The sequence below is a fragment of the Furipterus horrens genome, unplaced genomic scaffold (assembly GCF_987537825.1).
Source record: "Furipterus horrens unplaced genomic scaffold, mFurHor1.1.pri manual_scaffold_5, whole genome shotgun sequence".
Classification (NCBI taxonomy): domain Eukaryota; kingdom Metazoa; phylum Chordata; class Mammalia; order Chiroptera; family Furipteridae; genus Furipterus; species Furipterus horrens.
This window is the reverse complement of record NW_028327175.1, coordinates 96,107,836-96,129,303: the sequence shown is the minus strand read 5'-3', so window position 1 is coordinate 96,129,303 and position 21,468 is coordinate 96,107,836. Positions and strand designations below refer to the sequence as shown.

General features: G+C 45.8%; 1 protein-coding gene across 1 annotated transcript; it reads left to right on the top strand.

Annotated features, from left to right (window-relative positions):
* Window positions 1–5,053: 5,053 nt before the first annotated feature.
* Window positions 5,054–13,174, top strand: TRIM50 (tripartite motif containing 50). The gene is made up of 6 exons (XM_090276869.1): window positions 5,054–5,462; window positions 8,416–8,511; window positions 9,419–9,649; window positions 9,757–9,779; window positions 11,008–11,132; window positions 12,206–13,174. Exons 1-6 carry the CDS (start codon window positions 5,061–5,063, stop codon window positions 12,793–12,795), a joined length of 1,467 nt encoding a protein of 488 aa, XP_090132995.1. The 5' UTR covers window positions 5,054–5,060; the 3' UTR covers window positions 12,796–13,174.
* Window positions 13,175–21,468: the final 8,294 nt, after the last annotated feature.

Genomic DNA, 21,468 nt, shown 5'->3' with positions numbered 1-21,468 from the left:
TGCTGTCTGCATTTGTTTTCTACCACTGTCCTAACAAATTGCCACAAACCTAGCTGTTTAAAGCAACATGTATACATTTTCTCATAGTTCTGTGGGTTAGAAGTCTGACATCAGTCTCTATGGACTCAAATCAAGGCATTAGCCTGCCTGGAGGCTTTGGGGAAGAATCCACTTCAAAACTCATTCAAGTTGTTGGCAAATCCAGATCCTTAAAGCTCTAATCCTGAGGACCCCTGTCCTTTCTGGCGTCAGCAGCAAGCTACCCTTAGCTCTTAGAGGCTTCTCTCCCATCCTTGCATAGGAGCCCCAATGTCAGAGTCAGCAATAGTGCTGAATGCTTTTCATGCACGGAATCCTCTTGCTTCCTCTTCTGTAGCATCTGTCTCTGACTCCAGCCAGAGCAAGTTCTCTGATGTGAAGGGGACATATGATTAAATTGGGCCCACCTGGATAATTCAGGACTGTGACTGTAATTACATCTTCGAAGTCCCTTCTGCCATGTAAGAAGCCTATTCACGGAGTCCCCGAATTAGGGCTGCCTCCCACAGCTTCCTATCACCATACTCCCCTGATGTTCCTCTTACCTCACTGATTGTCCCTTCTCAGTCATCTTCCACTTCCTGACCTCTGAATGTTAGCTGCCTAGGGCTATCCTTGGACCTCTGCTCTTCTCTGTTTTCAATCCCTGAGAAACCCCAACCATTCCCACAGATTTAAATATGTTATATAAACAGGCGCCAGAGCTCCAGGTGACTGCGTCCAATTGCCTTTTTCAGTGGTTCTCAAAGGGTAGTCAGCCCCTAGACCAGCAGCATCGGTGCTTGTTACAAATGCAAATTCTTGAGCCCATCCATGTACTCCTGAATCAGAAACTCTGGGACCAGGGCCTAGAGATTTGTGTTTTAACAAGGCGCCTGGGTGATTCTGTTGTTTGCTGATGTCTGCAGACCAGCTGGGCTACTCAGTTCCTCCACCTGGATGTCCTCGGGATTCTGACTCTGGATCCCCCTTTTACTTTGTTGACATCCTTCTCTGTATCAGTCATTTGGCTCCACCACCCATCCACTCAAGTGCTCACACTACTGTGATCCATTATCTCCACAGCAGCCAGAATGATAGTTAAAAAATATGAATGAAATGATATTCCCTTGCTTTAAGACCCTCCAATAGCTCCTACTGCCTTTGAAATGAAATCCAAACCTTTGCCCTCATCTATACAGCTCTCCTTGCCAAGCTCTTTGGCCTTGTCTTCTGATGTTTCCTCTCCTTTACTACATTCCAACTACCCAGGTCTCCTCTCTAGTGCTTTCCAGCCCCAGGGCCTTTGCACTCACTGACCCAATGTCTGGTCAACCCTCCTGAATCCTTTCAGATGGCTGGCTCCTGTGTATCCTTCATATCTCAGGTCAGCCATCCCTCCTCAAAGACATTGCCCTGCTCCTTGCTAAAGTGTACCTCATACGACCTGTCATCCCATTCTCCTTTCTCACCACACTGTTTACTTCCTGCATAGCATTTAACACTATTATAATAACTTGTTTATTTATGACCTTACACCACTCCTACCCCCATACTCCAAAAGCACAGAAACCTTGTCTGTCTTGTTCTTTAATATCTTCCTAATGCCCAGCTTAATGTTTGACACATAGCAGGTTCTCAAATATTTTTTGAATTAACAAATAAAATTAGCTTTCTATCTGTCTATACCAGACCTTGGTCTTGCTGGTCACTGGGGTGGAGACCTCCCCTGCTGGCAGACATGGGTGCTTATGTTACAGAACCCCTGGGCTGCTCCAATTGAAAACAAACCCACAGGCTCTTTAGTTAGGGGCCCGATTGCCCGCCGCCAAAATTATAACTCTCAATACCAGAGTTTAGTGAAAAGAAAAAGAATTGTTTATTTAACAGTTATATAGATTTAGTTATTTGTGGATTTCTGTTGTTAAGTCTTATGTTCTTTAAAACACCCATAAACACATATCCTTGCCTCCCCCCTACCAAACCAGGCTAGTTTTAGAAAAGTCAGAGAAACCCTTTCCCTACTTTCCAAACACAGTTCAGCTTTACCAGTAGCTGCCAATCATTCAATTCTGATTGGGGAGACCTCGCCTGTGTTATCGGGTCCACCAGCTTTTAATCCGGAACCTCATGGATTCTCAGCCTCCTTGTAAACTGCATAGTTAGTCCTTTTGTAATCCACATGGTCAGACTGTTTCCAGTCAAATCCGCACAGTCAGCCTCAGCCTCAGTCAAATCCACATAGTCAGCCTGGCTAAAATGTCTGCCGCTTAGTTTTAAATCCCTGACTACGTCCTCTGATGCAGTGGGTGCGGTAACCAGTTCTGACCATTCACAGAACCTCACACAGGCTCTGTGTGCTTTCTCCATACCATCCCCTGGTCCAAGTCCCCTCCCATCTATCTGAGGCTTTGGATGCATTAAAGCCATTTTGCATAAAAAAGACACTAGCCACCAGTCTCAGGCAAGTGGAGGCATTCTAAAAGCTGCTTCCTTCTCCCCATCCCCCAGCTGCAAACTCTGGGGTTTTTTGGAACACCCCTGTTTCTGTAACACTTAGACCTGTGGGAGTTAGGACCTGCTGTTCTAGAGCTTACCCTTCCTTCCTCCCTCCCTGCCTCCTTCCCTGCCTTTCTTTCTTCCTTCCTTCCTTTTCAGATGAGTTGGTTTAATTCCAGGCAGTACAGAATTCAGGACAGAACAAAGACTGAAGAATAAAGGCCTCTAGGTGATTCTGTTGTTTGGCAGGATTCTGGGCTCGGTTTACTCTGACCTCACAACTAAGATTGAAATGGCTGAGTGAGAAGAAATAAGAAATGAGCCACTGCATGATGATGATGATGATGATGATGATGATGGTGATGATAATGATGATGGTGATGATGATTTACAAAAGTTAATTCTTAAATGTACCAACAGGCTCCAAGACAACACTTCATTCTAGCTATAGATGGCAACAGATGGTATGACAGGGAATCCAGATCTTAAAACAAGAATGGAATTAAGGATCATGATTGCCCCAGACACAAGGAACAACTTACTTTTTGCCAGATTTGTTAATTCCTCCTGTGGCCAGGGGGTCATCCTTACCCACAGCCTTCATTTTTAGTTCCTTGAGTTTCTTTTGCTCCTCTTTTTGCTTTTTCTTGATGCCTTATCTTCCTTGTACATCTCCTTCACCTGCTTCTTGAGCCTTTGCCACCCTCTTGCCACCTTTGAAGTGGGACATGGCGCCTGCTGCCCCTTCCTCACACCCTGCCACCAGAAGCTCTAGAACTCCTTATTTCTTAACACTCCCAGAGAGCCTCTCCATCCTGTCCTTTCCAATCAATAATTTCCCACCACACCCCTGGGATAGGTATAGTACCTTATGACCTGTGTATTACATATCCACATATATAATAATTATTAACTGTATAATAAAATGTCAATGGACTTCTAAATCTTTGAAAGACTTCATGTAAAAAGTTTTTAATGCAATACTATTAAATAAAGAAGTTAGACAAAAAAGAGTACACATTACATGACTCTGTTCATTTGAAAGTCAAAACCAGACATCATTAACCTACAATGATATGAGTCATGAGAGTGGCTATTCTTGTTAGTTCTGACTGGAGGCAGCATGAGGGAGGCTTCTAGGTACTGGAAATGTTCTGTACATTGATCTTGAGAGTGATTGTAAATAAAGTACAGTAAGTGCATGTTTAAGATTTGTGCACTTTTTAGAAGATATACCCCAATTTAAAAATCTAAATAAGTAAATAAAAATATCTTTTTTTTTTTCATTCTTGGGCTCTTCTTTTTTAATTACTGTTTATTCTATTACAGTTTTCCCAATTTTTCTCCTTTTGCCCTCCTCTGCCCAGCCCAGCCCTTACTCCCACAGTCAATGCCACATCATTGTTCATGTCCATGGGTCATTCATACATGTTCTCAAAGATATCTTTAAAAAAGAGAGATTCAGAAAGGTTGTGTCGCAGTACAAATCCGTTCTGTTTGGGATCTGTAAGGTGTGAATGGGTACCCAGTTTCTCTGTCTCCACCCCTTCCCCTTGCCTGGCCAAAGCAAGCACCTGAATGTTACAGTTATCAGAGCTCACCCAGTAGAGGCTGCCTCCTCAGTCCCATGACGTGGCCCAGTTTCCACCTGATTCTAGGTGACCTTGGGGATATGGGGTGTTGCGGAGAAGGGGGAGGAGGAAAAGGGCAGAGACTAGGTGCTGGAGCAGGCATCCAGCTGCAATCCCCCGGTCTCCACTCCTGATATTCCATCCTAGGGAGAAGAGGCCAAACCAATCAGGTCAGTAATGTTGTTTTGAGGCCCCGGTGGGAGGCTCAGTGGATTGTGAGAAGCCAGATAGCTCCATATGGGGGTCCTTCCTGGGTCTGCTGCCAACTTCCAGCTCTGTGCTTTTCCTCTCTTGGAGCCAATCAGTTTTCGAAGGGGAATGGGTGGGAAATTAAGATACAGCTCTTCTAAGTCCCAGGCTCTTCAGAACTATTTTGTTCTAAGACAACTCTGCTTTAGAATGATCTGCAAGTGTCGATGGTAAATGTAGATTTCTGAGTCTCACTGGAGATGTGTGAAGGGATGACTCAGGAACCTCTGTTGTAACTATGACTCCAACAGTTCCTCGTCAGTCTGAACACTTACCTAGAAGGTGGGCCGGGCCTTTGCTTGTTTTTGCTGTCCAGTTCTAGGTCGGGACACCTGCTGAGGCTGGAGCTTGCATTATTTGTGTTACAACAAATGACTCTGCAGAGGGTCCCCTTCATGTTTACCCTCAAATCCGAATTAAAAAACACAAATGTAGAATCATATATCTCAAAGTGACCTTTTGTTTTTTTCTTTTCCTTCAATTTAAGCCCTTTGTTTTAAAGGTGGAAAAGAGACCCAAAATCTTAGGGGGTCAGGTCTGGAATCCAGGACTGGAGTCTGTAAGGCCCTCTAATTTTCAGAGGCCCTTTCCAGGGGGTTGTGGCCAGAGGGTGTGGCGGAAGCAGGTTCAGGAAGGCGCCTTGTGTTACAGCCTGCAACGTGCATGGCGGCTGGGCAGGTGAGCATGGCCGAGCTGGAGGACCGCCTTCAGTGCCCCATCTGCCTTGAGGTCTTCAAGGAACCCCTAATGCTGCAGTGCGGCCACTCCTACTGCAAAGGTTGTCTGGTGTCCCTGTCCTGTCACTTGGACTCTGAGCTGCGTTGCCCAGTGTGCCGGCAGAAGGTGGATGGCAGCAGCTCCCCGCCCAACGTCTCCCTGGCGCGGGTGATCGAAGCCCTGCGGCTTCCCCGGGACTCGGAGCCTAATATCTGCGCGCACCACCGGAACCCGCTCAGCCTCTTCTGCGAAAAGGACCAGGAGCTCATCTGCGGCCTCTGCGGCCTCCTGGGCTCCCACCAGCAGCACCGGGTCACTCCCGTCTCCACGGTCTACAGCCGCATGAAGGTGGGCAGCGAGGCTGCTGCGGGGCAGGGAGCCAGGCCGCCAGCGTCGAAGCTGGGGGGGCGGGGGAGCACGCAGCCCAGCCCCTGCGCTCTCTGGCGCCATCACCTGGCAAATAAGAGTCGACTAGGGTTCTCTCCAGCCTTGTCCTGGAGCGAAACGGAGGAGCATTCATTCACCCCTGAAGTTGTGAGCAGGTGCTGGGGATTACTGCACTAGGCGAGCTGGAGGGCGCCCTGCGTCACGTGCTAGCCCTTCCCCGGCCTTTTCTTTGAACACTCCTGGGACTGCACTCTCAGGCACGTTAGGGCAGGGACTTTGCTTTGTTCCCAGGGGTATTTTTGTGTCTGGAGCTGTGCCTGGAATACTAATTACTCAAAATATATTTGTGGAACCAATGGATTCCTGGACCTTTGCCTCAGTTCTAGCAAATCATCATTTAAGATAAATAATAATAAAAATACCATCTCAGGTTAATATGTTGATCTAAGGTTTAAGAAGGGTGGGGTATTTATTGTATTTTACAAGTGAGGAAACTGAGGCTTAGATAAGTGTCTTACCCAAGGCCACACAGCTTGTCAGTGTCAGAGCTAGGACTCAAACCAAAGCCAGTTTTCTTTCCATGGCCAACAGATCGAGAAAGGGCAGGAAGGGCTCTTAAAAGTGAATTATTATAGTGTATGTGGCCTAATATTTGAGGGAAAGGCGGCATAGAGGTGAGGAATGAAAAAATACAAGCGAGGCAGCCAGGAAGAGAAAGAACATGGAGATCTGCAGGCTGTTACAGAAACTTCCTGGCTGAGTGCTCTGGGCAGCATTTCTTTGTTCCTTCCTTCAGCCCTGGAAGACAAGTAGGAAACAAGTATGGAGCCAGCAAGGTCATCCACCTGCCTATCCTCCCCACAGACATTTATTGGGCGTCTAAGCTGTGCTAGGTGCTGTGCTAGTGCCATAGTTTAGTAGTGAGCAAGAGGTCACCCTGTCCTGGGGGAGCTTACAGTCTGGTGGTCTAACAGAGAGTCCCATGTGTTGGGTGCTGCTGTCAAAGTTAAATAGTCTCCAGGTGAGACTACCTGGAACATGGCTCCTGCATGGTCTCAGGTGGTCAGAGAAGGCTTCCTGTAGGAAGTAGACTGCTAAGCCAAGACTTGAACCACAAGGAGAACTTGATAGGAAAAAAAGGGGAGAAAAGGCATTCCAAGTGTAAAGACAGTACGTGCAAAAGACCAGGAGGCAAACAGCATGGCACATTTGAGGAATTATAAGTTATTCCATTAAGCTCAAGGGATAGTGAGGTGGGAGCCAGATGGGGCAGGTGAGGGAAGCAGGGGCCGGGTCATGAAGAGATCTATGTGACATGTTTTGAGATTTGTAGTTTGTTCAGAGAGCCATGGTGGCACAGGGGTGGGCTCTGGAGGTTTTTAAGCAGAGTTGTGATGTACATAGTCCTATCCCTCTGCTGAAGGGGTAGATTGGAGAGTGAAGCTGAGGATAAGAGATTGAGAGTAAGAGTCTGCAGAGTGGTAAGAGAAGACCCTGACAATGCCCCAAGGAGCACCAGGGTTTAAGGTTTGGGTAGAGAGAGAATCCCAAAAACAGGATGGAAAGAATGAACAAGAGCAGGAATATGGCCTCCTGGACGTCAGAGGAAGAGAACATTTTACCAAGAACAACATCACTTGTGTGAAATGTCTGCTGAGGATTGAAAAGAGTCTGCTTTAGCAGTAAGAATTGATTACCTTTGCAAGAGCAGTTTTAGGGGAGTGTGGAAGGAGGAAGCCCAACTTCAGTGCAATGAAATTGAGCCCACCTTTTATTAGCAGACAGTTGCCCAGGGGAGAAGGAAACACTTGGGAGCTTGCTCATCATTTCTGGCAAGGAGCCAGGGCCCAGCTTCGGCCTGGTTTTGGATGTGTTTTTTTGTGATCCCAAGGCTCTTCTGTGTGACATGACTAATTTATGTTTCTTTACCAAATCCCTGTCATGCATTGCTGTTTTCTCCTGTTGATTGAGAACTTGAGACACGTTATTTTCATAATTGAGTTTCCTCTCACTGTGGCCCAGTGCTGAGAAAGAACTAGTCCCAGCTCTCTCTGCCTCCCAGCTCTCTCTGCCTCACAAGGGTTACCATTGGAATGCCCTTTCTTGAGCTGCTGTGAGATCTGATGCCTCCTTATCCAGAGCAAGGACTCTATGTCCATTTATTCTTTACCCAGCTCCCTTTCTGAAAGGCTCTTGCATGTGACTTCTCCTTAGGAACTTTGTAAGCCAGAGTCTACACTTCACGGGCATAAACCTGCAGGGCCCCAGGCAAGGAATGCAGCCAGATGGTGGTCTAGGTGGTCCTGCTTGGACCCCTAAGGATAGGTCAGATTTGGGGCTAGGGCAACCCAGAAGTGAGTTTACTTCATCCTTGGGAACCCCTAAATCTAGGCTGGACCTAAGCCTGCCGGAGGTGGACTCAGGTCTTTATAGGGTGTGGGGACTTACCAAGTGTATCCTGGGCCACCACATACACTACTGGCCTCGCTTGGGGACAGCCCTTTTGTAACAACCCGGTCCAATGCCCACTAATTCTGGACCTCCTGGTGCCTGGAGTTTACCTGGCAGGTATCCTCCAGGCAGCATTCCATGCAGTGAGTACTGGCTTCAGACTGGCAATCACCTATCTCGGGTGCTGTAAGGTGAAACAACGTTTAGCAACCCCCTCCATGTCTTGGAAGAGGGATGACTTGGAGTTTCTCTTCTGCCTGGGCAGTTCCTACCATCCCTGTGGAAGATTCTTGAATAATCTTAACTGTTTTGAGGTCAAGGGCACCTGGGTAGCTCTGGTGCCTATCCTGCTTCCACTGGGAGTCCCAGTGACCATTGGGATGCTCCCTAGAAGGGTGAGGCCCTACGAGCTAAGATGGTAAAGGGGTCAGCCACTCATGGGGCCATGGCACATTGCCTCCAGGAGGAGCTTGCGACCCTCATCTCTGACCTGAAGCAGGAACAGAAGAAGGTGGATGAGTATATTGCCAAGCTGGTGAACAACAGGACCCGGATTGTCGTGAGTGCCTTTTCCCTCTGCCCCTCTGCTGGGTGGGACCAGCCACCTTCCCTTTCCTGCAGAGCCCAGGGCTAATTTGTCCTACACAGGAATCCGTGCCTTCCATATAAAGCCAGCATTCAAAGCATTCCAGGGCAGGGTGGGGAAGGTGCAAATCTTCTCAGGGGAATTCAACCCAGTTGTCAGGACTGTCTCTAAGTTGGCTTGTGTCCCCCATGTCCTTGAGACTGAGATAACCCAGAACCTAAGCCCCAGAAGTAAACAGCCCAAAGTGTGGGCATGACTCGCCAGCCCTCGTCTCATGTGTCTGCTTGACCTTGACAGTCTGTGTGGTGGCTACTCAGTGCCTTGTCACACAGGCATGGAAAGGCTGACGCTCCCCTTGGCTGTCTGCTTTTCCTCAGTGAGGGGCACACGGGGGCTAGGAGGGTGTGGATCTTAGGCCCTGCAGGTGATTGTGAAATGGCAGCAATAGCCCCTGAGTCCCCCTCACCCTTGAGAGGGAGTGTGCATTACCCAACTCAGTGGAGACAGAACTCGAGGCCACATGGGAATCCTGGTTCTATCAATTTCAAGTCTGTTCTCCTGGGGTCTTTCAGAGTTTTTTCAGTTGTGGAACCTTGTGATAAGGCAAAGTCTTACTTGCATACTTAATAGTTAAGACAAGTAAAAGCAGAGCCACTGCTTTGAAGTGGGAACTGGGGGCCCAGCCTCTGCCCTGCCACTGTTGCCTACTCCCAAGGTACCCCGTGGGACCTCGAGGCACAGTGTGAACACCTGGACAGGAGTCAACCCTGGGACTCAGGTACCAGGACCAGCCCAGTCAACTGCCAGGCTCTGGAGACTTGGAGGTCAGTCATCACTACTCCAATGCGGCTCTGGCCAAAACAGGCCCTCTCTGTCCTAGAATGAGTCTGATGTCTTCAGCTGGGTGATCCGCCATGAGTTCCAGGAGCTGCACCACCTTGTGGATGAGGAGAAGGCCCGCTGCTTGGAAGGGGTGGAAGGTCACACCCGTGGCCTTGTAGCCTCCCTGGACATGCAGCTGGAGCAGGCCCAAGGCACACGAGAGCGGCTGGTCCAAGCTAAGTGTGCGCTGGAGCAGTTTGGTAATGAGAATCACAATGAGTTCATCCGGGTGAGTGGACAAGGGAGTGTCCCGTGGGGGCCTCAGGAGCCTCCTCCTCCTAAAGGCTTTTGCATAGTCTCTGCTGTGCCCTAACCTACCTCTCTTTTGTCTTCCAGAAGTACCACTCCATGGCCTCAAGGTAATACCTTGGGAGGGAGCCCTCAGCATGGGTCTGGTGGCTATGGGCACAGGCATCTCTTCTCTACTAGTTCCTCCTTTCGGTTTCACCAGTGCCTCAGGAGCAGCTGCCCACATCTGGCTCTGTACTGAGGCCAGGAAAAAGAGAGATGTGCCTGCCTTCAGGGGTCTTGCAGACTGGTGGGAAGCAGAGAGAGAACTATGGCTACATCACTGTGGGTACCTAGAACAATAGAAGCTGCAGAAGTAACAGAGAGGAGGAGGTGACTGGGGGGAGATTGGCAAAGACGGCGTATGGGTGGGATAATTGAGAAAGGAGAGAACAGGAGTCTGCCAGGCAAGCAGAGTAATGTGAAAGGGCAAAGTAGTATGTGGGCTTGGGAGTATTATGAGAAGTTCAGTGTGGCTGGGCTTTGAAGTATGACACAGGAAATAAGGGGGAAGAGGTGGGTAATGGCTAGAATGAGAGGCCTTGATACCTGCACCTTTGGAAAGAGATTGGACCCATGTTCTAATCCCAAGAAATGAATAATCCAAGAGGCAGTTCCTGAGCCTTCCTCAGACCCATTTATTAGTCTCCTTATTTTCTCAAATTTTCTTTTACTTTTTAAAATTCATTGATTTTTTTAGAGAGAGTAAGGGAGAGAAAGAAACATCTGTTGTTTCACTTATTTATGCACTCATTGGTTGATTCTTGTATGTTTCCTGACTGGGGATCCAACTTATAACCTTGGCGTATTAGGATGATGATCTAACCAACTGAGCTACCTGGGCAGGGCCTCATATTTTCTTTAGTCTCAGGGACAATTTGATCAGGATCATTGGTTTAAATAAATGGACAGAGAATCTGATTGCCTCTGTACCAGGGTCACCCAGTACAAAGAAGTGGTCCTGAAATGTTGGCGTGCATCAGAATCACCTGGGGGGCTCATTGACACACATCACTGGGTCCCAGTGATCAGTTTCTGATTCCACAGGTTTGGAATGGGACCTGAGAAAATTTGCATTTCTAGCAAGTTTCCAGGGAATGCTATTGGTCTAGGACCTGCGCTTGGAGGACCACTAATGTAGACTATTTCCCCTCCCAGGAAGGAGGCAGGTCCTCTGAGAGGTGGGTGGAGGGGAGGAAATGATGGGCATTTTTAGTGCAGCCTTCTGAGCTGTGATTGTCTGACTGGACTTGCCATGGGTAAGGCAGCTCCACCACCAGTGCAAACTGTTGTCTCCAGAGCAGAGCTCCAGCAGGCCCGACCTTTGGAAAGCATGTTCAGCCCCATCTCTTTCAAGCCAGGCCTCCACCAGGCCGACATCAAGCTGACTGTGTGGAAAAGGCTCTTCCGCAAGGTTCTGCCAGGTGAGACCCTAACCCTACCCTTCCTAGTTCTCAAGGGTTGCCGGTGTAAGGTACAGAGAACTGGGAGGGAGGCTTGCAGAGGCTAGTGGTGAGAGCACAAGAATGGGGTTCCATCAAACAGCTTGAGTCAAGCTCAGCTCCAGGGCAAGTTGTGTAATTTCTGAGCCTTTGTTTCCTCATCTGTAGACAGGGGCTATTAATGCCCACCTTGCTAGGCTGCATATATGTGTGTGTGTGTGCACACATACACACACACACACACATGTTCCTGAGCCTTCCTCAGACCCTGTTTATGAGTCTTTATTTTCCCCAATTTTTTTTTAAAATTTATTGATTTATTTAGAGTAAGGGAGAGAGACATCTGTTGTTTCACTTATTTATGCACTCATTGGTTGATTCTTATATGTGCCCTGACTGGGGATGCAACCTACAACTATATATATAGTTTAGTGATTAATAAATGTGGCTGTTACTCTGTTGAAGAATACTCAAAGGCATCTAATTAACTCCATTATTGGTATATAAGGGAGATCAATCAATAGGCTGATTTCATCCAGCAAAGACAAAAACAGGGTTTATATAATAGAAAAAGGGGGAGAGAAAAACCATATTCTGTGCACTGTGTTGTTTGCACATTTTTGGTGTAAACTGATCAGGTGGCAGCTAGCAAAGAGGTCAGCTGGGAGTTTGTCCTTGAATAGGCTGCTACCCTAGCAAAGAAAACAACTGAAATTGTTACAGATTCTCCAGAAAACCTGGGGAGTTTAGCTGTGGAGCACATGTGGCAGGCTGCCTGCGAGGTCCTTATGTCAGCACCTCTGCCTTAGGCAGGCCTGCACCATGTCCCTTACCAGAAGGCCTCAGCTCACAGATGTTTATCTTTTCCACCCTTCAGGCATCATTCATTCATCCAGCAAATATCCTTAGGGGTGCCTACTCTGTGCCTGGTCCCTTCTAAGCCCCGAGCATACAGAGATAAGCAGTTCCTCTTCTGAGGAGCTCAGGGCCGCCAATCAGCAGGGTCTGCTGCCTTCTGTGTGGCTTGAAAACATGCCTTCTCTGATCTCTCCTAGTCCTGGAGTCTCTCAAGCTGGATCCTGCCACAGCCCATCCTCTCCTGGAGCTCTCTAAGGGCAACACAGTGGTGCAGTGTGGACTCCTGCCCCAGCGGCATGCCAGCCAGCCTGAGCGCTTCGACTATAGTACTTGTGTCCTGGCCAGCCGGGGCTTCTCCTGTGGCCGCCACTACTGGGAGGTGGTGGTGGGCAGCAAGAGCGACTGGTGCCTGGGGGTCATCAAAGGCACAGCCAGTCGCAAGGGCAAGCTGAGCAAGTCCCCAGAGCACGGCATGTGGCTCATTGGCTTGAAGGAGGGCCGGGTGTATGAGGCCTTTGGCTGCCCAAGGGTGCCCCTGCCCGTGGCTGGACACCCCCACCGCATCGGCATCTACTTGCACTATGAGCAGGGAGAGCTCACCTTCTTCGATGCTGACCGCCCGGATGACCTGCGGCCACTCTACACATTCCAGGCTGACTTCCAGGGCAAGCTGTACCCCATCCTGGACACATGCTGGCATGAGAGGGGCAGCAACTCACTGCCCATGGTGTTGCCCCCGCCCAGTGGGCCCAGCCACCTCACCCCTCCACAGCCCACTAAGCTGTAGGGGGTGCTCATGGGGCTGCCTGCTCATAGGCTCTTCCCACCTGGGCATGGGGGCTTGAGGGGTTCTGCTGGGTCCAGCAGGCAGAGGTTATGTTTTTCCTGTTTGGGAAGGTCTTCATGCCTGTATTTCCCTATAAATATTTAGTGGTAAGGAGAAAAGGATCACAGTCTCTTCCCCATCAGCAAAGGGCATGTTTGTTAATCTATTGTCAGGTTATTAACCTGCTTCTTAACCAGCAGAACTAGACCTTGGTCCCTCCTAACCATGCTCATGGTTTACTCTTCCAACTGGGGTGGAAACATTCCCATACATAATTTTCCATTATCATTGTGAACTTAAAATAACTTCAGGACAATAAATTTGATTCTTTCTCTTTAAATGATTTGCAAATATTAATTTCTGTACAGAACCACTTTATGCTCTGGTCTCCAACCTCTGGTGGGGCTTGAGCTTGCTTCCACCCACTGCCCATTGGTCTGCGGTTAGTCACATAAACCACTCCATCACTGCTCTGTCCTTACAGACCTCTCTTGACTCCCCTCTCCCTGAGATGAGATGGAAGTGACACTGCTTTAAAGCAGAAGCAAGTAGGGGCCAGACAGGGGTGCAGCCCATCCCTGAAAGCTGCCATGCACATGGAGGGGGGCCCATGTCTGTTCATGGTGAGCCTGCCCCTGGCCACAGATGATGGTGTCCATCCCGACCAAGGCTGAGACAGCTGAATTCTGTCTGAAGAATCTGAAAACTGGAAGACAGAGAATGGTAGCGGCCCAATTACCTGAGACCTGGGGCTTTAGAGAGCTCCCCAGCCTTGAGCAACTGAAGTCTGTGAAGCCCCCTGAGAGCCTTCCATGGGGAAGAGCTCCAGTATGGTGCCCTTGCATGCATCAACATAAGCCACGTGGGCAAAGGCCTGACCAACAGCTTGAGTGATCCTCCAGCAAAAGGAGAAGATAGGAGATGGGGGAGGTCCTACCTCAAGGCCATGTCCACCTACCTCCTTATCTCACGGGAGACTGTCAGGAGACATCACCTCCCAGGCTCTGATGAAGAATGAGCCTTTCTGCTTCACCCCCCTCCAAGCAGAGCTGCAGGCTATAAAACAGCTTAGCTGAGTCTAGAATTGGCTCCTCAGGAACAGGACATCCCACAACTCATGTTGCAGTCATCAGCCCTTTGATTTCCACACCATCCTTTTCTGACTTGTGCAACAAGGACCACCTTTGGCTGATCTTCCATCTGCTGTCTATGTAAGTAGTAAACCGTCTTAGTCAAATGGTGCTTGTGATATCTTTACTGACTGAATTTGTCAGGCTTTGGCCTTGGTTGCTGTGTGCTTGACACCTTTCAGCTCTGATTTTTGGTTATGCAGCAATTCCTTAAATCCCAGGGCTGGGCTGAAGAGTGTTGCTTCTTTATATCCACTCTCCACCCTCTTCATCCTGCTCTGTGCCCTGGGCAGCTGGCCCCGATGGAACGCAAAACTGGCTTCCTGTTGGCAGGAGATCCAAGGGCAGGAGAGGGAGTTTGAGGTATTTATTTTCCTGGTTTCCTGCCTGCTGGGGCTATGGTTGGCAGCTTCCTTCTACTTAAGACTCCTGGCAGGTGGCCCTCTCTTTCTGTTACTCCTCCCTTGTTCCTCAGGCCGGATGGTGAGTAGTGCTGCTGCTAGCCCTGGGTACTGATTCCACCATCCCTGTAAGTTTCCCTTAACTCTGATCAGTCCATTCTTTAAAATGTCATTAACTACTCTTTTGTGTGCACATTTCTGCCTCCAGCCAGACCCTGACAGACACAATGGTATACTTCTGCACTGACTTAATAAATTGTTTGGCTAGCCAGAGTTTGTGTTTGCAACCAGAAGATTTTTTTTTTTTTTTGAAAAATTGAAAGAAATTAAAAAAAATAAAAAACATTCTCTTATATAACAATGCAAATGTGTCAAAATCAGGAAATGCACATTGATAAAACACTGCTCTCCAACCCCTAGACAGTATTCACATCTCACCCTTTGTCCTACTTGTCCTCTGTAGTCAGAATATTTTGGGTTCAGGATCCAAGATCACCTGTTGCATTTCAGTTGTCATGTCTCTTCAGCCTTCCTTCATCTGGATCAGTCCTAGTCTTTCTTTGTCCTCTCAACTTTGACATTTTGAGGAGATGAAGCCAGTTATTTTGCAGACTGTCCCTCGATTTGGGCTTGTCCGATGCTTCATTAGCTTCAGGTTGTGCAGAGATGGTAGGATACCCCAGGTGCTATGTTCTCATTGATCCTATCAGGTGGCAGGAGATTGTGACCTTTCCCATACTGGTGATGTTAACTTTGATCACCAAGTCTTGGACATGCTCTCCAAGTTTCTCTACTATAAAGTTACTATTTTTCCCTTTGTTTTAAATAACTAACCTGTGGGGAGATTATTTGAAGTTATGTGAATATCCTGTACCTTAGAGTAATAGATAGCTCTTGACTGAATCAAATTACTATAATGGTTGTCAGATAGTGATTTTTAAACTATCATTCCTTTTGCATTTATTACTAAACATCTTACTGTAAGGGTCTTTCCTCCTCCCTTATTTACTTCTGTCTATACAGATCCATGGATTCTGGTTTTATTCAATTGGTTATAATCCATTACTATCATGACATATTTTGATGCTCAGATTGTCTCAGATTTGGCCACTGGGAGCGCTTTCAAGCCGACTTCTGTGCCTGTCATTCTTTGAGCACATTCTTAATTCTGGCACAAGACAGTCCAGGCTTACTTTCCCAGCCCCAGCCTAGGACTCAGCTAAGGACCTCCTGGTTCTTTTTAGTGGGGAGAACCCAGAGGTGGATTAAGGTCAGTTGAGGCCCCAGGTGCAGAAGAAAATATTGGGCCCCTTAAAAGAAAGAGAGACAGGGAAAATAAAAATACATGTTAACCATATTTTTAAATAAATACAAAATATTATGTACTATTAAGGTTTTATTTCCAATAAAATTTGAATATATGTATAATATAATTAATAATAGCATAATAATAATCACAAAGTTTTGATGTTTCATTTTTCTAGCTACCAATGAAAAGAAAAATATAAAATTTAATAGTCTGAATGATTAGAATACTAGAGAAGATTTTTCGTTATAGTGCAAAAAATTAATGATTAAAATTCAAAAATTATTCAAAAACTATGAAAATCCAGGTGCTGATGTAACAACAGGAATTAATTTTATCTTAATATAATTTCAACAATAGGAATTTGATTTTAATATAACTTCAACTTACCTTAATATTTATTTATACACACAGAAAACTATTTTTAAAACCGTAAGTGAAACAAGTTCATATCCACAAACTAATTTACATCCCTGCGTATTTGCATATATTGTAAGTCTGCACCACAGGAGAACCTCTGTAAGTACAAAGTATTATAGCAAATATGGTTTTATTGCTCCAATGAGTGGTAGCGCAGCCACGTGAGTCCTATGCAGCGTAGTATGTGTATAGTATGCAGTGTAGTAATTAAATAATGAAAATAAGCGAATATAAACATACTATCAGGTTTTACCGCCAACTGTAAACTTGCACGTAATTAAAATTGCACATATGAAGCTAAACTTGGTGTCATTAGAAAAAAGTGTAAAGCTGGGGTTTTGCGGAGCCCTTCAAAAGTTGGGGCCTAGGGCGCGTGCCCAGTGCACCTGCCATTAAATTAGTCTCTGGGAGAATCCCAGATCTGTAAGCTAGGTGTACTTACTGCCACTGAGGTGTCATTGCTCATGTCCTTTCAGTGGATACACTGAGGAAAGTTGCCATTTCATATCATTTTTACCTTTCACCAATTTATATTTGTAGCTTCTTGCTCTCACCCAAGAAGACTGGCTTCCAACAAAATCAATATGTTTACTCCTTTACTCAATTCTACAATACATATACATAAACTTGTTTCAGAATCATGATGCCCACACCACTATTAATAAACCTACTAACATATTAAGTCAAATTTAAGTTTTCTTTGCAGTTCTTCTGGTCCTTTTATCTTCAGACTAGGAGAAGTGGAAATACTGTAGCTAAGTTACTTGGATTCTCTTTTCCACTTTTCTTTAATATATTTGTTACCCATTTGATATATAGTTAAGTCTGTTTCTGTTTGTTTCCAACTTTGAAGTAAAAAAAAAACCCTTGTTAATTTAACTTTAGGCATTTCAATTATGATGTGTCTTGCTGTGGATCTCTTTGGGTTCATCTTGTGTGGGACACTCTGTGCTTGCTGGACCTGGACATCTGTTTCCTTCTCTAGGTTGGGGAATTTTCAGCCATTATTTCTTTAAATAGGTTTTTTATCTCTTTCTCTCTCTCTCTTCTCCTTATTGGCCCCTTATGATTTCAATGTTGTTGTTACTCTTGATATTGTTCCAGAGGTCCCTTAAACTATTCTGATTTTTTTAAAATTCCTTTTTACTTTTTGCTGTTCCAGTTGGGTATTTTCTGCTACCTTCCAAAATCATTGATTGGATCCTCTGCTTCATCTAGTCTGCTGTTGAGTCCAGCTAATATATTCTTCATTTCAGTTATTATATTATTCATTTATGACTGGTTCTTTTTTATGTTTCCTATCTCTTTGTTCTCTCTGAGATCATTGAGCATACTTGTAACCAGTGTTTTGAACTATTTATCTGATAGATTGCTTGTCTCTGTTTCATTTAGTTCTTTTTATGGGTTTTTTTTCCTGGTCTTCTGTTTGGAACATATTTTTTCTGTCTGGTCATTTTGGCTGTTCCTCTGTGTTTGTTACTATGAATTAGGTGAAACAGCAACCTCTCCTTGTCTTGAAGGAGTTACCTTGTGTAGGAACTACCTCTTTGCAGACTATTTGTGCCAGGTGTCTTTGGCAGGCCAGCTGGAGTGTGCATGGGCCACAAGGAGTCGTGGGGCAGAGGATAGGAGAGAGGACAGCCAAGGCTTACCACGGCCTGGAGCTATAGCTGGTATGGGCCCAGGCCTCAGGTAGTCCCAGGTGCAAGCCACACTGGGACCAAAAGCAGAAGCTGGAGCAGGTGCAAGCTGTAGTGATTCCCAGACGTAAGCTGCTAGGGGTATAGCTGAAAAGGAGATTTGGTCTGCAGGAAGTCCAGGCGACAACCCACACCTGGGTGGGAGCTGTAGCTAGGGTGGTGTGAGCTGAGGGGAATCCTGGGGGCAAGTCACTCAGCTGGAAGCTAGAGCTGAAGCAGACTTTAGGGAGACCTGATTCTGTGTTGTTTCTCTCTCTTGTTTGTTATGCAGAAGCTTTTAAGTCAGCCCTCAGTTCTGCTTCAGGGGTAATTGCTCTGTCTGTATGTGTAAATTCAATGTGTTCCTGGGAGGAAGTGAGTTCAGGGTCTTCTTATGCCATCTTGGATTGGAAGCCTGCAACCAAAAGATCTTAACTGATACACATCCAATTTGGGGAAGGCAGAAGAAAAGGCAGTTAATTCTTCATGTGGAGTTAGCATTTGAGCAGAAAGAAGTGGAATGTAATCAGAGAGGAAGAGCCTTTAGGGTTTCAGTGCCCAGAGGTATGCTGGAGCTGGAGCTAGACCCGGTGGGTAGGGGCTGGACCAGGGAGAGCTATCAGTGCTACTTCAGTGTATATTAACTTTGTTCTGTAGTAGTGACAGTGCTGGGGTTGGTGAATCTGCCCAGGGAGGATATGTCAGAATGATGGAAAGGAGGTAAGAAGATCGAATACCAGAATCTAAGGAGCAGCTTAGAGAAGGCTTCCAAGGAGACTTTGAAATGGTCAGAGAAATGGAAGGGTATGCCAGGAGGAGAGGTCATGGAAGCCAAAGCTTTACAACAAAGACAGTGTGTGCAGCAGTGCCATGAAACCTCAGATTCGGTGGCAAAGACCTGAGGAATATTGGGAAATTCTTGGTGGCCTTGGAGAGGGTCACCTCAGTGTAGTGGGGTGGAAGACATATTGCAGGGAGTTAAGTAACAGCATGTGATGAGGAATTAAAGGCAATGACTGCTGATTCTCCTTTTTAAAAGTTTGATGGTGAAGGAAGGGACTGGGTCATGAGTCTGAGAGAAGGTGGGATTAAGAGAAGGTATTTTTAGGTTAGAGGAGATGCTAAAACAGTGCTACCAACAGCAATATATGAAGCACACATGTTAGTTTGAGTTTTCTAATTGTCACAATTAAAAACATTAAAAGAAACAGGTCACCTTATGCCCAGATCCTGGTTTCTAATACTATTCTCTAAAAGGAACTAAGGCTTCTTGGGGAAATGGTTGATTCTAGGACTAGATCAGGGAATACACAAGATGAGCTTTATTTTATTTTATTTTTTAAAATGAGCTTTGAGTATCTTGTAGTGCCAGAAGGCAAGAAGTTCTCAAAAACAAATAAACATACAAAAAATCTTACAATAATAGGAGCCTATCAGTGGGACATAGGAGCCAACTGAAAGCACTCCAGGTGGCCAAAATGGGAACAATTTGAGCAACAAAATAAAGTGGTATTCGATTAGAACTCAAAGTATAAAATAAATATCCATGAATCCATACTGATATAAAAATGAGTGATTAATTAAATAAATGAGGCAGAAGAGACAAATCTGTGCAGAATTCCAAAGAGTTTATGTAGCTACTCCATCCTGAAGGAGTGGGAGCATGACCCCCCACCACCCCACCCCACTCCTTAAGTGTGGGCTGTGCACAGTGACTTCTTTCCAGGGAGGACAAAGGTATAAGTAGCTTCACAGTGGAGAAACCTGACAAACACTACCCAGCCAGATGATCAAGGTCAACATCAACAATAATGTCACATTGATACTATGTGCCCTTGATATGATGTGATAAGAATGGCACTTTTACATGTGGTCTTTCTCCCAAAAACTCATAACCCTTGTCTAATCATGAGAAAAACATCAAATTCCATTAGAGGGATAGTCTACAAAACACTGACCAGGATTCCTCAGAACAATCATGGTCATCAATAACAAGGTCTGAGAAACTGTCACAGCCAAGAGGAGCCTAAGGAGATATGACAACTGAATGTAATGTAGTATCTTAGATGAGATTCTGGGACAGAAAAAAGACATTGGACCCTGGCCTGTGTGGCTTAGTTGCTTGGAGCTTTGTCACGTAGCCGAAAAGTTGAAGGTTCAATCCCTGGTCAGGGCTCATACCTAGCTTGCAGGTTTGATCCCCTGTAGGGGTGTGCACAGGAGGCAACCAGTCAACGTTCCTCTCTCACATTGATGTCTCTCTCTCCCTTCCCCTTCCTCTCTCTCTCAAAGCAATGAAAAAAATGTCCTCATCTTGATAAATTATGGATTTGTATCTATATTAATGCACCTGTTACCATTCACCTGAAGGAAGGGGGATTGTTTTAGGATGGGTCAACTGCAGCACAACTGGCTAGCTCTACATTAATTTATGCCCCATTCATTCATTCCTTCACTCACTCAGCATATATTTATTAGGTCCTTATTGTGACAAACATTGGTCTAGGAGGTAAAGATAGATGAGTGCTCAGACAGACAAGGGTTTGTCCTTATGGAGCTAGCTGGGGAGAGAGAATAAATCACAATCATATATGTAATAGGTGCTATGAAGAAAATAAAAAATAGATGACGTGATTTCAATGTGAAGAGGTGAGGAGGGGTTCCACTAAAAGAGCACATATGGCCTTGGCTGGCTGTCTCTATTAATTGGAGTGTTGTCCTGTGCACCAAAATGGGGTGAGTTTGATTCCCGGTCAGGGCACATACCTAGGTTACGGATTCGATCACTGGTTGGGGTGCCTACAGGAGGCAACCCATCAATGTTTCTCTCTCACATTGATGTTTGCCTCTCTTTCTCTCTCTAAAAAAAAAAAAAAAAAAAATTAATAAACATATCCTTGGGTGAGGTTTAAGAAAAAATAAAGGATCACTTATGAACTAATCTATAGCTATAGGAGTTGGTTAAATCTTAAAACAAGTCAGCAATTTTTTAAAAGATTTTATTTTTAGAGAGAGGAAGGGAGGGAGAAAGAGAGGGAGAGAAAGATCAATGCGGGTTGCCTCTCGAGCGCCCCCAACCGGGTACCTGGCCCACAACCCAGGCATGCATCCCAACTGAACAGATGTCTGTTCCTTTGGTTTGAAGGCCGGAACTCAATTCACTGAGCCACAACAGCCAGGGCCAAACAAGTCAGTAATTTTAAGGTAGACTGGAGTCAACCCTCTTATAAAATGCTGACAATATGCTGTTAGCATTAAACTATACGGACTGAAATACTCCATTGCACAGAGGCCTGTCTGCTTGAATTCTTGAGATACATATGGGTTTATTCAATCAACCTATTATGTACCAGCAATCACATGGGTGCTGCTGACACCGAGACAAATACTATACTACCTCTGTTCTCCCAGGAATCAGGTTGGAGAAATGCTCCTATAAATGAGTCATTACCATGAATACAAGAAAGGCTCGTCATTGGAAACAAAGTTAGAGCCTTCCTCACATCATGTGCCAAAATGAACTATAAACAGATTATAAAGATTTAAGTGTGAAAAAAAGAAGTCATAGTGATTTCTATATTGTAGAAGTGTGAAGGGGTTTCCAAACATGACTCCAAAAGCAGAAATCATTAAAGATTAAAAAATGAAAACACCATGCTCTCCAATGCAACTATTAACCACATTAAAAAGCAACAATA

What these genes read in the sequence shown, in the direction of transcription:
- TRIM50 (XM_090276869.1), top strand. Translation starts at nt 5,061, where the DNA reads ATGGCGGCTGGGCAGGTGAGCATGGCCGAGCTGGAGGACCGCCTTCAG. An exon ending in ACAACAGGACCCGGATTGTC is followed by an intron (nt 8,512 to 9,418) that starts GTGAGTGCCTTT and finishes TCTCTGTCCTAG; the next exon opens with AATGAGTCTGATGTCTTCAG. An exon ending in TACCACTCCATGGCCTCAAG is followed by an intron (nt 9,780 to 11,007) that starts GTAATACCTTGG and finishes TGTTGTCTCCAG; the next exon opens with AGCAGAGCTCCAGCAGGCCC.